This window comes from Drosophila willistoni, chromosome 3R, assembly GCF_018902025.1.
Source record: "Drosophila willistoni isolate 14030-0811.24 chromosome 3R, UCI_dwil_1.1, whole genome shotgun sequence".
NCBI lineage: Eukaryota > Metazoa > Arthropoda > Insecta > Diptera > Drosophilidae > Drosophila > Drosophila willistoni.
In genome coordinates this window covers 20,892,612-20,909,207 of record NC_061086.1, presented here as the reverse complement: position 1 = coordinate 20,909,207, position 16,596 = coordinate 20,892,612, and the positions used below count along the sequence as shown (strand labels likewise).

Here is a 16,596-nt window from a genome sequence, read left to right as displayed (position 1 = left end):
TTGTAAATTATGGTTAGTAGACCAAACCCAACTCAATAACTCAACCACAATATGGTTTTAACTGTTTCGCGTGCTGTTGTGTATTACTGTTGCTATAAAAAAAAAAAACAGAGTCTCAAGAGAATCTCTCTGAGATACAATCCACACACACAGACACAACCCATGCTCTTAAGCTAAGCCCTTACCTGCTTTGCAAGTGTGTACGACTTTGACAGGTAAAATGAAAGAGTAGAAACAGGTATCTTAACTTGTCGGGAGAGTAACTCCAAGAAAGAGCCGCCCCGCCACTAAGATCATCAGAGACGCCGCTCATCGATTTTCATTCCACAGTGAGACATCGTCGCGTTTACAACTCTCGAGCGGACGCTTGTCAGAAGTTATTCGAATAAATTATTAATCGTGTGTCGGAAAACGATCTGAAATCACATCTCTCTCTCTCTATATAGATATATATAACTCTTCAACGCGTTTGCTGATCAAATCTTGAAAACAACTTGCAACATTTACGCAGTGAATTATGTAAAACGGAAACTGGAAATTTAGAATTCCATGACGCCATATTTGTTTTTCAACCTGATTGAACGACCGTGTTTTTGGTGCCTCTGAAGTCATTTGGTGTCTCTCAGTGTGCGTCTGTGTGTGTGTGAGAGTGTTTGAGAATCAGAGAATCCAAAATTAAAGGCGGAAGTGAGTGTTGCACTTGAATATCTTGTGAAGTGTGAAAACAACAAAAAAATATTATTAAATGTTGTTCAAAAATAAGCAGAAAAAATAATAGCAAACCGATGATATAGTATCTAAACTACATAGATATATATGGACGATATGGACGAGTGTGTGTGTGCCCTTGTTGGTGTTGTAGAACTGTATGTGAATGTGAATGTGAATGCGATTGCCTTTGTGTGCGCGGGCAAGAAATATCCGCTTACCTAAGCGAAAAAAAATTCTCTCCGCAACGGCTTAAGAACCACACACAGATACAGACACAGACACACACACAGACACATTGATACGGATACACACTCTCGCAGAGACTGAGAGGAGGCTAACACAGAAAGCCAAACCAGAAAATCCACATTGTTCGGTGTCTCGTTCCGCGCGCGCCTACGTTGTTGTCGTCGTCGTCGTCACCACAGAGAGCTACTACTACGTAACGTAAGCCGCCTGTCTAGTGTTGTTGTTGTTTTCATTGTTGTTGTTGTTGTTCCACAAGAATGGGTGACTCCACACCCATTTGCCGCTGTCGGGTACTCTATCTGGGCAGCGCTGTGCCCCGTCAGAGTAAGGATGGCTTACAGGGCATACAGGAACCATTGCGTAGCCTTTATCCATCGGAAGGAGCTGTCGGCGCCAAGGGTATCGACAGTTGGCTTAGCGTCTGGTCCAATGGCATTCTTTTGGAGAATGTGGACGAGAATCTGAAGCAGATTACACGTTTCTTTCCTATCGAATCGCTGCATTATTGCGCCGCCGTGCGGCAAGTCCTCATACCCGAACGTGGCAATGCTCATCCGGAGCCAAAGTTCTTACCCTTGGATTCACCATTCGCCCGCATGCCGCGTGCCCAGCATCCGCCCATATTTGCAGCGATCCTGCGCAGAACCACCGGCATCAAGGTACTTGAGTGCCACGTCTTCATTTGCAAGCGGGAGGCGGCAGCTAATGCCCTAGTCAGATGCTGTTTCCATGCCTATGCGGACAATTCGTATGCCCGCCAGTTGGAGACCAGCAGCACGGCCGGAGGTGGCAGCAGTGTGTATGGCACATTGAAAAGCGGCGCCGGTAGCAAATCGAATGGCGATCTAACCACAGTTGGCCTAACCAATGGCAATGGCAGTCATCATTTGCCACTGTCCGCTCAAGGAGGCTGGAGATCGAGAGCCGGCAGCACCACAACATTGAATAGCTTGGGTCGCACATCGAATGGACATGTCCACAATGGTTCTGGCTTGGGCATTAATGGCGGCAGTACGGGCAGTGCTGCCGAGGGCTATACGTCCGTCAAGAACTGTAAGTACACACACAATCACATAAGCATATGTATCTGTATGTGTAGTTGTTTAGTAGCTCTCTTCCGTTCAAGTTCGTTGCCTAAGTTTTTTGTTTTTCCATACACAACGCTTACGTCATTTTGTCCCCAGCAACTACAGTTAGTTTGTATCTCTAAAGTCTAAAGAGAACTCTCTTGGCTAGTCGTTGGTACAGTTAGCTAGAAGCTTGTGACAAATAACAAAAACACAACTCAAAGATCGACTGAAAGAACTAACTAATATGCAATGCGAATCTTTCGAAATGGCCACTAAAGGTTTTCTTAATAAACAACAGGCCTCACCTTGAACACACACACACACACACTCAGACATTACAAAACAAATAGAAAACTCAAGTTGAACATTTGTTTAAAGTAGGTATTTTGGGTTCAGGCAGGTATTTCATTTAGTATTGACAACTTTATGGGAGGGCCGTCGACATCTGGCAAGTGCCAAGTACAAAACGATGGCCGGAACAGCAAAACTTAAACGAAGACCTTCGAATCACACAGAAAATGGTCAAACAGCATAGAAAGAAAAAAAGAGAAACATGGCGTTTCAAACACTTTCCACTCATTTAAATTTCAACGATCGGGACAGAAGCATAGAAGTACAAAAATTCACTGTTTTTATGACTTTCTTGTCTTTCTCCATAGTCAGCGGATGGCAAACGTGGTTTTTTGTCGGTGGTTTAGTGTGGTGTGGTGTGGTATGGTGTGGTTCGTCTATGGCAAAGTTATGATAATTGCCATGTAAATTGCTTGAAAGAAGGAAAGCAGCTGCGTTTTGTGTTTTCTATCATCTCGCTCTCGACTCTCTGTCGACTGTTAATAAACTCAATCTTTAGTTTGGCATTTAAATTAAATGAATTTCGCTTTCGCGCTTGGTCCACTCCCTTATTTTTTTTTCCATCAATCTACATATACATAGTACATAAATATATATACATTTTCTACACATATGCATAAATCAATCATCATTGAAAGGTGTTATATGTAGAAAGCAAAGAGCCACAAAATCTATAAAATCAAACACTTAAGTTAATCAGTAGCAAAGTTTTTATCAGCTTTTTATGCAAAAATTTGGCAATTTAAAGAGTTCTTTTTTCGATTTTCTTTTTATAGTTTATTTAATTGTTAAAATATTTTGGAATTTTTGTTTTTTTTAATAACGAAATTTTGAAATTTAAACAGAAGATTGTCTAAATATATGTGCTTATATGTAAATTTCTAGCAATTTGTATTCCATATACCTATGTATGTATATTTATATATTCTTTATCAATGAAGCCAATCAACTGATATCTACAGTTTTTTCTCTACATCTTATAAACATTTATTGCGGCAAAATTGAATTTTATTTATAGTCTCTAATATCTAACATTTTGATTGAGGTTCTCTTATTAGCTTATGGCTTATATAATTAAACAGTTAACAAAGTGCTGGCTACTTCTCCCTATCTCTTTGTGCCATTATATGAATGAACTCATCAATTATTTACTTTAATATTTTTTGAATATTTTTCGTCCAAAACAAAATTTGAACTGGGACAAGAAATTCTTCGGACTTTTATAAACTTTGAGTTAAAAGAGTTCCTAACAATAGTTAAAACTATTTGGGATAAACTTTTATGTAATATATTCCATTTATAGTTAATTACAGCTTTTCATTTGTGGAAAACTTATTTATCAGATCTAATCTAATCTAAAAGTCATAGGGTAGAATTAGCATTTGTGGGTGGTTAGATACTTATAATGACATTTTCGAATAGACATTTTCTGTAACTTGTCATGGCTAACAGATTAATGAATTTTTCTTGTCAGTTTTGCATTTTCATCAAAACGACATCAAGTGACTTGCAATAAATGGTCTACTACTAACTAATTAATGAAATCTATGCTACTGGCAGTAATTTATTATGTTAATATTTGCTTTAGCTTGGTAAATTCTCACACAGCCTCTTCAGTTGGTCATTCTCCAGTTGGAGTTGGGTGTATCTTGTGTTTGCTTGTAATTTTTCAGGTTTTTTTTTTGTTTTTTGTAATGCCGTGGCCACTTTGAACACCTTCGGCCTTTCTCCAAGTCCACATGCATCCACAGGTATCCACTAGGCACTTGTCTATGATGATTCAACATGGCCCAACATGATGGGCCTTGTTGTTATATTGAGTTGAATAAAACTTGATGAACGCGACGCAAAGTGGCTGGATGGCTTGGGAATTGTGGTCGCGTGCAGATTAGCGGTCGCGGACTTTGGGTGCCGCCAACGCAAAGATTCGAGAAGATGTCTTTGGATAAGAGTCAGAAATAGGGGGCATGGGCCAGAGACAGAGGGGGCATGCATTTGCGCTCAGCGAGTACGTAAATCGAGATGAACGCGTGAGAAAATTTTCGGCTAGGGTTTATTTTCTTATGACTGGTTTCCATTTGGGTCTGGTCTTGCCACTTTCATGTTTCATTCCATCTTGTAGCAATGGTGGGAAGTTACCTACCTACCTACCTACTCATATATCGAGAAGTGTGAAATCTGTGGGGCTGAGAAGGGCAAAAGAAAATGAGACAAAAGAGAAAGAAACAAACAGAAAGAGTGTGAGAGATAGAGAGAGAGAGAGACAGTGAACTGTATGTGAGTGAGTGAAATTTTATTTCAGATATGATAAAAATCTTTTATGGAACACACGACCATGTGTGTGTATCTGTATCTCTTAGTGTGAGATTTTCTATTCATTAACATTTTTAATTTGCCTTCTGCCAGTCGGCAGTCGAGTCAAGATTAAGGTTGCTCTTGCCACAATTTCAACTGACGCTGTTTGTCACTCTAAACTCTTAGAATGAATGTCAGTTAATTGTACTTTTTCTACCATTAAAGCGCTAGTTAGTGTCTGTGTGTATTCATTTTAATTAAAGAAACTAATTTCAATTGCCACTTAAATCACATGAAAGCGTGCCACATTTAAAACATTTACTAAAGTCCTAGATACAATAGTTTAGTCCACTAATATTGCAATAGATACTTTCGCATACCAATAACGACTGCTTGAATATTCAAAAAAAAAAGTCTTTCATTGTGATTGTGACCTCGCTTGTATTCAATTAACATACGAGATCTGGCACTATACAAACCAATTTTGGTGTTAATCAACTGAGTAAATAATTTCGAATCGGCTTAAATTTGTCTCACACTTATCCGTTAGCCTGTTGACTTGAGCAATTTGCAGGTGGCTTTGCGGTCATACAAGACTTGCAACTTGTTTTTCAAGACCTAGAAAATCAGAGCACTCAAACATGCATACAAACACCCATACCTACATATATACATGGTAAAAAGAAAAAAAACAGTAAAAATTCCAACATTTGCTAATCAAAATCAAAGTCGTTAAATAAATTGCCTTACTAGATTCTAGCTACATTTGTCTCATATCTCAAGGCCAAGAAGCTAAAAGACACTTGATCTTTAACCACGAGTGACAATTTAGAACAATTAATTGATTATACAGTTTTATTGAGTGTAGATAATAATACGTTAAGACGGTTTGAAGTTAATTTTCTATGGGAAATTATTTCAAATGCAGCGATAAAAGGTCTGTGTTGATTTTTTCAAGAACCACCAAGTTCCATCATCACTTTGCAAAGAAACTTTAGATCTTTATCTCTAATACTAGTTAAGACTTACAACTAAATAAAACCAACATCAAATTGGCTAATTATCTTTCATTATCTTTTTATATGTGAGGAAAAGTTATAGAGTTTAAGTAAAAAGAAATTTCAGTGACTTAAGGAAATGTATATTGCCAAACTATCCACAAAGAGGATTAAATATTTATGAAATTTTGTAATTTATTCTTCTTGATTACAAATCTGGAATTAGCGAATTCCAAATAAAAATAAAGACATAAAAAAAAAAGTTTGTCAGGGAATTTTGGCAGGCATTTGGATGTTTGGCTTCTCTCATAACAAGCTCAACTTTTTCCCCTTGTTGATGTGGTCAATGATTTCTTTTTATCAACATTTATAAATTAAAGAGTTAAAAATTATTTTTAATTACAAGAAAATCACAATAAACATTCGTTTCCTATAATCATTTGATAATATATCAACCATTATTATATGTGACTTGATATTTTTCCAAAACGTTTTATGATATTTAAAAGTAAATTATTGAAAATTACAAAATATTATGAAAACTTGATTGAATTGTATCTCACATTCCGATGCTATCAAAGGTCAGTTTGAAATAATAACATGCTGATTATATTTTTCGATAGAGCTTTGATTTTTCTTTTCTTTTCTATCGTTAAGACAAGTGGCCACTTGACCATGACAAAATATATATATGTAAATTGTATGTATCGAACAATAGTTTGGTTGGCTTACTTGCTGGTCAACATAGGCCGGTTTGGCTTCAGTTTCCGTTGTGGACGTGTTGACGGTTAGGCCATGAAAAGCGAGATAAAGAGAGAGACAGAGAGGATGCAGTGCTGCAACATAATTTTTTGCTGCTGCCGCTGCTATTACGATCATCGTTTTCCATCCATCTGACAAACGATCTCTGCATTGCATTATTATTATGCAAAGAAGCTGAAAAGAGATCGAGCATAAAATGGTGTGTGTTAGAGAGAGATAGAGAGAAAGCAATGAGAGGGGGACCATTAACCGAAATCCAGTTGCAGTTGAATGACTTGGTTGCATGCAAAAAACTCTTGGCAGGGGTAAAGAAGGAGGACGAAAAAAATTTCTTGTTGACTTGCAACACGTTGCTGTGGTTGTTGTAGTTTTTTGATGGTGCTTTTTGGTGGTGCTGGTGATCGGCCAACATTTTGTTAACTCCCCACACAAACTGAATCTGATCGTAACTCGATTACAAGTTACTCAAGTTGATGGCACTTGAAATGCATTCATCCATTCATCAGATGAATGGCGATCAACATAAACTTGTAGACATGTTTGACCCACTTGCTATTAACCTATCTCTTTCTCTCTCACTCTCTCTCTCTCTGTCTCGCTGTCTTTCTCTCTCTCCATTTTGCATAGTTATTGATTGTTCAGTTCATTTGTTTTAATTTGCCTGCTGGTTAAATGATTTTTAACCATGATCTTCCGCTGCTGTTGTTGTTTTTATTTCCAGGAAATTATCTGAAACTTATAATTAACTGCATTCCAATTAAGACTTTTCCCCTATTTAAATTGAATTTTACTTTTTTAACACTTAGTCCCCCCTCCCCCTTTTCAAAAACCATCCGCTTCCCCACATATCTTGGTCTTGTCTTGACTTGGCCATTACTCATTCGTCTGGCATTCCATTTTGGCGCGGCCTAGATAATGTTTGGCAGCTGCGCTTGTGTTGCATCGTCGTAAACCAATGCCGGTTCGAGCGAAGGCAACAATGAAAATTTGCAAGCAAAAATTCCAAGCCACATTGTTCGATTGGCTGCTGTTGCTTTTGGTTGTTGAAGGCGCAGTTTTTTTTGTTTTTGTTGGTTGGCTAACACTCCCCTTCCGCCGGGTCTGAGGAATTTAGCTTGGCTTGAAAATTGATTCGGGTTCGGCAAGAAGTGAACAGCCAACTAAGTAAATGCCAACGGTATGCCTTTGCCCCAGCTTCAGATACGTGATATTTCAAAGAGAGTCAACTTGTTGTTGTTGTTGTCGATGTTGCTATTTCTTAAAGCCTGACTGGCCCCAAATAGTAGTCACCCCCCCACCTCCCGCCAAAAACCCACTTCCCTTTGGTTAGTTGTACCTGGAAATACTATTTTCATGCACGCATGCCCAGAGGCTACTTGGGCGCATCTGCCAAAATGCAACTAACACTCTTTTGTTTGCCTTTCCTTCTTTTGCTTAGAGTAGTGAGAGTAACAATTTTACTTTTACGTTTCTCATCTATGACATAAGTGGGGAGCAATAGCTCCTATCCCCACCCGTCCCCTGCCTCTTATTGCTCTATAATACTCATTTTCGTGTAATTATCGACAACGCAAAGCTTGGTAAGAGAAACAATTAAAAATCAACTTCATGCTCAGGCAAAATTAGCTTAAACTAAAACTGGAAGTGTAATTAATTTTTGCAATTTTGTTTTGGCATTTAATATCGAAAGCCAAATGAACGGTTAATCGACAGGAATTTGTTGAACTTCCGCTAAAATGTTTACGCCAAACTGAGTCAGAGACCATAGGAAACCACAGTGCGTATACTTAATGCGAAATCATTTCTCTAGATGATAAAAGTTTTAGAGTATTAAATTTTAAAGATTTCTATTTCAAGTTTTATTTGGCATTTTATCGTTTTCATTGTTTCGTTTTCGTTACACATTTATAAACGTTTTATCTTGGTAGTCGTAGATAGCAAAAATATCTGCTATATACCTACATTTCGTTCACCATTAAAAATTCACTTTCGAAAACGATGTTAAATTTTGTCTGAGATACCATAAGTGGAAAAAATGAAAGTACGAAGATATTTTGGAAGATTAACGTTAAGAAAGAGAGAGAGGGAGATGGAGACAGACCTACACACACACACACACACACACACACTGGACAGTGGTTGCCAAAATGATGAAAATCTGTTTAAAAGAACTTCAACAATGACATTTGCTCGTGTGTGAAAAGCGACAGGTTTTTCTTGCTAATTAGTTGGAGAAGGGGCAAGGCGTCTGTAAGCCGTCGACATTCCCACAAGAAAACCAAAAAGAAAAAAAAGACCAAGTTAATTGCCACCGCCTCTCATAAATTAACATTTTTAAGTTGTTGGGCACAAAAAAAAAACCCTTTTTTCCCCCTCTCTCCCACTAAAATGTTCGCTCTCATTTTCAACTTAAGTCAGCCAATTGCTCTGTGGTCTCGCGACTAGAGGTCAATAGACCCCAAAGCGAAACGTATTTCTCATAGCACAATAGCCACTGAGGGCAGAATGGCGCAAAAATAAAATACAACAAAAAAAAAAAAAAAACAGAATAACAAAATTATGGCATGGCAAAAGAAGCTAAAGTACAAAAGTGGCCAACAGAAGAGATGAAGAAGAGAAAAAAGACAAACCGAAGAAAAAAAAAAAAGGCCAAGTGACTCGTCGTTTTGTCGTCGTCTGCCAAACTGAGCTGGACTGCGTTTGGATATGGTTTGGAGACGACCAGACGATCAGGTTCGAGACTGGCTGGGTCTGGCTTTTGGTCTGTGGGTAGCGGGTTCGAGGGTATGGCAACAGTTGCAGGTGTAGCCACGCTCAAGTTATTAAATTACCGTTATTTATTACAAAACCGTTGCCGCCATGGCCCAAATGCGCTATAGAATCGCGACACAGCGACAACGACAACGACAACGACAAACGACAACATTTGCCTGCCTTAGTGAGTATCTGTTTGGAATATCTGTTGCCCAACTGACCACCATCACCCGAAAACGGTTAAGAAATGCCAAAGCCAAAGTCAAATCGATCCAAATTGTTGACTACCACTTTTATTCATTTGAATGCGTCTGTTGTCGTCATGCCACAACAACGGTCTTGGCCCGTTTTGAATTAGACGCGCTTCATTTATATCGAGTATATAATACATATATATTTTTTTGGTTAATTTGAATGCGATTGCCTTGTTTCTTGCCGCAATTCGCGCGTGAATCGGCAATCGAAAGGTGAGACAAGTGCGTCCAAGGTCTTTCCCTCTCGGCCCTGTTCCACCACCAGCACCACCCCTTCACAATGGATATTCAATAGCTGACAACGAATTAACCATTTGGCCATGAAGGTCAGTGAAAAGCCCGCATAATGCTAAACAACTACATAAATAATAAGCCAATTTGCGCACAATGCTCCCTTAAATGCTATCAATTCACACTTTACTTACTCAATTTCATAGACATCATTCATATGAAATGTAAACTTTACAAATTCAATCCCATAACCTCGATCATTATAATGAAAGATGATTAACTTGATCATGGCAGATCAGGGCTCTTCATTATCTTTGTAAAATTACAAACTTCCCCTGGCTAATTGGCAAGAAATCGTAACTAGTAAATTAATTGCAGGTATTAGCTGTTACTAGATAGCCAGCTTCATCTTATGCTATTCATTCTATGAATATCGTGTAACTTTACATATACAGAAAGATTTTTTTTAATATTACCATATTTGTTTTCATATTTGGCCTACTATGCGTCTTGATTTTAATTCATGAGATATGGCCACAAAGTCAGAAAATAACATTTAAATAATATCATGTTCAGTTGATTGATACATACATTTGACACTGGGCTTTAAAATAACCGGTCCCTAAATTGGATAATAAGCAAACTGATACATTGCCATAACGAGTCCAAAAACCAGTATGTAAAATTATTGCAACTGAACTTTGAAGTGAAAGAATGAATAACTGGGAATAAAATTATTAGCTAATAAAGGGTAGAATAGGCAGTGCTCCTGATCAAGAACTGGTAGACAATAATAATACAGACTCTGTACTTGCTTTCTTCCCCCTTAAATTATAGGGACAGCTCGCTGAACAGTTTGGTTGTCGCCCGACAGAATATCGACCTAATGGTTTTGAAACTAAGATAGAAATGTCAGCTTGATGGCCTGCAAGATTTGCTTCCCAAAAAATAAGAACTTCATGATAGGAGTTTAGGGCTTAAATAGATAAATATATTGAACAAAATAGGCCATATTATGCTTTTAAATGATCGACAAAACTAATGCAGACAAATTGGTATAATTCATGGTTAGTTTCTATAAGTTGTTCGAAATTAGCTCAAGCGTAATGCATCAAAAGTCCTAATACTTAAAATGGTCAAAAAAATCCCCCTAACTTTATAACGATGAACCAAACAACCTTCCATAAAAATAGAAACAGGAACTATTAAAATTGAATGCCGTTTAAATTTTACGATAATTTTATGATAATTTTACAAGGTTTTAGTATTTTGTTTTTCTTTTTTGTCAAAAGTGTCTTTTTATTTGGTTGTATAACTAGAAATATAATATTAAATATTATTTGTTTATTATTTTGCAGTTTATGGGAGTAGCGCAGATCTAAATGTGACAGTGGATGATGGCGAGGTTTCGCTTTATAATGGCGATGAGAATCATAAGGTGTGGAGCGGTTCACAGGATCAATTGGATAGCATTGGAGCTGTCGAGAGTCCCTATGAGGTGTTCTCTGGCAACAACTCTACGCTGGGTAGGCCACTGCGTGCCCGTCAAATAAGCACACCCATTGAAGTGCCACCGCCACCCGTTAAAGAGGAACGTAAGAATAAACGGGACAAAAAGTCATCCAAGTCGAGCGGCAGCCAATCGCTGTCTGGAACTCTAATTAGACCAAAGCCCATGCATCCGGCAGCAATGCATCGCTCTGGAATGCAACAAGGACATCCAGGACCAGGTAGCGTTATATATGGCCCTGTAGCTGGACACGGTCCGCATCCGTCACGGTATCACACCATCAGTCATCGTGGTTTCCCTGCTGGTCCGCCCACACCCAATGGACATATGGGGCATCACCTGCCACCGCATCCACATCAGCATCATATGATGCATCATGGCCCACCACCACATATGGGTGGCATGCCGCCATTGCAGATTCCAGTGATGTTGCCGCAGCAGTATGCCACGCTGCAGCCGTCGCGTTCGACCAGCAAAAAGAAGAAGAAGGACAAAAAGAATGGAGGAGGTGGCGTACCAGTTGGCATGCCCATAGTACCACCAATCTACGCCTATCACCAGCAGCAAGCCATGGGCGGAATACCTCCACCACCGATGGCCCAATCGGTTATCGGAGAGCCGCGTCCCCTGAGCATGTCCAGTCGCAAAATGGCCGCATCCATGGGCAATGGCCTGGATGATTCGGGCAATTCGGGTGCCGAATCCCCATCCCCAGGTGGCACAGGCATCTATAAGGTAAGCAACATTATCCAAGTGGAGTCTCTTTAGAGTGCTAATCGCTAGTTTTTCACCTTCGTAACAGCGCAAAGGACACTTGAACGAGCGAGCATTCAGCTATTCTATACGCCAGGAGCATCGTAGCCGTAGTCATGGTTCACTGGCCAGTTTACAGTTCAACCCGCCGGACATAAAGAAGGAACGTGAAATTGCCCAAATGGTGGCAGGTCTCGATCTAAACGATGGCGAACGGCCAATGGGACCGAATACTCTGCAACGCAAGCACATGGCAATGGCGAATGGTCCGGGACCTGTACAGCATCCACATGCCCATCCAATTCCTCATCCGCATGCCATCTATGGACCAATTGGCCCTTCCAGCAGCTTTGGCAAGCCACGCAGATAAAAACAAAAAGGACAAAATACTCCCATTCACCATTAATCTATCTATCTATATACATATATATATATATACACAAACTTTTAGCGATGCTGGTCAAATTAGAAGAAAAGGATTCAAGCAATTAGAACTTGCAACAGAATGAAGAATGCAGCAGGACCAGCAAAAAAAAGGTCTGAAGGGAATATAGGATATCCGATAATGAAACAAACAACTTATAACAATGAATATGTGTGCCTTACTAGGTTTATACTTTAAGTATATATATATATATATATATATATATACAAATTACAATCAAAACAAAATGAAATCCAATGCGTTCACGTATGATTATATGAAATACCTAATATATTTTATATATATTAACCGATTATAATACATAATGTAGAATAATATAATATACCTAGACACTGACAAAAAAAATGGCAAAATGAAGATTAAAGAATTTGAATTTTCAAAAGTGTTTTTTTTTTGTTTCTATTTTTGCCACAACACAATCACAAATGTAAAAAATAAAACAAAAATATATTCTTACTTTCTAAAGTGAAAAATGTTTAGAAGAAAAGAAAATCGATTGACTCTATACATGATATATACATACATATATATATATATATTCCAATCTGTCCATATTAGTTCTTTAAATGAGCTAAATTAATTGTTAGTAGAATTAATATTGTAAGCATGAATAATCGTATAAAATGGAATGATTATGTACCATAAACAAGAATAAAATGTTAACAGAAATTATCTATATAATTCGAAAATGTAATTCTTTCTATAGATTGGTAAGTCACCTTTTGGTTCTTAGATACTTATGCAGGCCACATTCAAGAATGTGCCTCGAGTGGGATTGAGTGACACTGCGGGTGGAGTTGTTGAAGCTTGATGATGACTTAGATGGAAAACAACAAACAGCCTTTGGCTAAGACCAGGTCTGCAAGGCATTTGAAAACCGTTGACATGCACTTTGCATGCAACTTTCCATAGTGGGTTCGGTTTTGTACGCATGCAAGTGTCTGATTTGCATACGAAATGCTCTCTGTGTGACTTGAAGACTATTTTCATTGGAATGTCTTACAAATATGTATGTATGTATATTTATATATACCTTTTGTATGTATCTGTAAACAAAAACCTTGGGTTCGGCACAAATCAACCGAAGCAAGCAACCAAACAACAACAACAACAACAACTACACACAAAAACAAAAAAACTAAGATACCTGACGAGGAGAGATTTGAGATTTTTGACAACAATGCGAACAGATGAAATACATACTTACCTACCTATATAGGTATTTATGTATATGTATACGCGAATATGAGATGAGGTTGGCAAGAATTTCGCCGAGTCGAATGCGGGAGAGGCTGACGATTTCACTTCCAGTTTCACTTGCCGCTCAAAAAATAAAGGCAAATAAAGATAATCACAAATTTAAAGGCAATCTCAGTGTCTGAACTTCACCTTTAGCTTGAAGTGAAGATTTATGTGAAATTCAGGTTAGCAGGTTAATTTATAATTGGCCTGATACCTGTGTCTTTTAGTCAAAAAGTTCATGATAAAATAAATACATGCACCCATACATATGTACATTTGTATGTGTGTATATTCATATGTATTAAGTTACCCAATTGTCAATAGATGAGAAATTTATGTTCTCCAAAATTGCGTTAAATCACAAAAATTGGCAGTTCCAGTTTTCAAGCTGAGAAGTTGGTTCATTGCGTAATGAATATACATGCATATATGTATATATCTACTTACATACATGCCTACATACATACGTACGTATAGTGACATACAGATAGATGTACATATTTTCAATTAAAAACGCGTTCCACCATCATTTTGCCAGCGGTTTGTCTGCTGGATGCTGGCGAACGCCTGTGGCGCACAAGACCAAGTTCGACTGATTGCCTTTTGAATGGCTCTCTCTCTGGCTATCTCTGTCCCACACTCTCCGAATGTGTCTCTGTCTCTCCATCTCTGTGTGTCAGCGGCACACACAGGCTCTATGGAAATTCCACATTTTATAAAACAGGAAAATGCAATAAGAAATCGTTTTCCATTTCCAGTTTGGAAACCATGTTGGGCAGCTGGTCAAGCCGTCAGTCGAATTGCCAAACACATTTTGCATTTTTTGACTGCAAAAGAGCTGCTAACGTGGCCTAATCGTTTCGAAAAAGGGCTATTAATTTAAAAAACGAAAACCCTGAGTTTAATCTAATAATTAAGACAGTAATCCTGCAAGTAATTATTAGACACAATATAGATCCTTTAGGCAGATTACTTTAATAGCTACTTACTGAAAATATTATACCAAAAATTATAATACTTACATATATTCAGTTTATCGTGGACTTTAAAAACGTATTTTTGAAAATTTATATAACAAAGCGGTCCTGTTTCTTAGTATAAAAACAACAATAGAACAAAAACTTGACAATAAAACATTGTTTTCTTTTTTTATTTATCATTTATTTAATAACATACCGACTCAACACTTTGGTCATTGCTTCGTTCGTTTCTGCTTTGCAAAACAAATGTTAAGTCAAAAAAAGAAAATATAGTCCCTATTCAATTGCATTTAATGGCAATCTAGAAGTGTATAATTTAATACCATATTGCCACTATTTATATAAATCGGTAATGTATATAGATTTTAACTAACAATGGACTGATACATTCCTCATTAATTATTAAGTTTTTAAAAGACTTTGCGTTGATAATTTCAATTCCAGATGAAGTCAATTCAAGTCCCATATACGTAGAATCTACATTAAAGATTAATGGTATTTTCTTCCATTCTCCGGATATCCGGATATGTATTTACAAAATCTCAAAATAAAGAAAAAACGCTAACCAAATAATGAGCACTTCCAAATTTACCTCAAGAGACCCTTTGTGGTTAAAAAAAAAAACCATTGTAAACAGAAACCAACAATGAAATCTTCAAAAGTGTTTATACAAATTAGTCATTGAAAATAATTATCACTTACAAAAATATTACGTAAATGATAGAGAAGCCACAAGCAGAGCAGAATTTTTACGAATTTTCAAAAAGAAAAACGTAGAAAGTTACAACAAAAATAAAACCATTCAAATATTGATTAGGGTTGCGGTTTAAGTGCAAAATAAATGATTAAACATTTTCCAATTTGAACAAATCTCACGTTTATGGCTTGTCAGTTGTTATGCAGAACAAAAACTGACAAAAAAAAAGAAGTATAACAAAAGCAGGTAATTCAAAAAAATAAGTAAGCTTATGAAACCCTCGATTAAAAGCACCTGTAAGAGGTCGCTGCGACGTCATCGCCGATAATGCCCAAAACGTTGGCTCAATTGAGCCGGCCAACAGTGGGCATTAGGCTTAAAGCACCATACGATTTATATATGAATGTATATGTAGGTATGTATGTATTGGTAGATTGGTGTGGCTTTTGTGGATTTTGTGTTACTTCCAATGCTCTCTTTTGGCTTTTGATTAACTTTTGGCTCTCTTGAGACTGGTTGTGGAATCAAAGACTTGGCAACTGCAGCCCGAACTATGGGCTGCGGCTTTGGATTGCCCGTTTGTTTATTGATAAACTCATAGATACTTTTCTCTATAGCTGTTAATTTGGACTTTTATGTGCCTTTCTGTAGACTATCTTTCACAGTATGAGTGTATGTCTGCGTGTCTGCATGTGTGTGTGTGTGGTTACTGTTCGATTGAATCTTTGGAATGCGGACAATCCGGTCAACAAATGGAATTCTTTACACACAGACACATAGCAAAACTGCTACTCTATGCGATCGGTCAATGGATGGTAAGAGGAGGGAGGCTGACCAGCACTTGACACACTAGTCTCGTCAATAGTCGACTGGCTCTTGCTCAAGTTGGGCCTGACGTTGCAACTTAACTGAAGCTAGTCTAAAGTTGTTCAAGTACTTACTTAAATAATAAAAAAGACATTTCCAAATATAACTATTAACTAGTCTAAACTATACTCTCTCAATCACATAAGAATCTAACTACTTGCCTTGTTACTCTTTAAGAACTATATAGTTTATAGTTTAAATACTTCTATAAATATTTGGAGATAATAGTTTTAAATATTTTGCTTGAAGGATAAAAATATTTCTTATTATTATCTAACGCACGTTTTCAAATGAAACTAAGACGAAATAATCTCTTACCACCTAAGAGAAGGCCACATTAACAATGCAACAAAAATATAGCCTACTTTTGTGCTGCACGTGCTAAACTGCTTATGGGGTTAACTAAAACTTTTATTCAGCTTCCGTTTTA

The 16,596-nt window shown here is 37.6% G+C and overlaps 1 protein-coding gene across 1 annotated transcript; it reads left to right on the top strand.

The window, feature by feature from the left end:
- The first annotated feature begins 311 nt into the window (after positions 1–311).
- LOC6646915 (protein pygopus) lies at positions 312–12,484 on the top strand. Its single transcript, XM_002070417.4, has 3 exons — positions 312–2,010; positions 11,031–11,917; positions 11,985–12,484. Exons 1-3 carry the CDS (start codon positions 1,215–1,217, stop codon positions 12,303–12,305), a joined length of 2,004 nt encoding a protein of 667 aa, XP_002070453.1. The 5' UTR covers positions 312–1,214; the 3' UTR covers positions 12,306–12,484.
- The last annotated feature ends 4,112 nt before the right edge of the window (positions 12,485–16,596 follow it).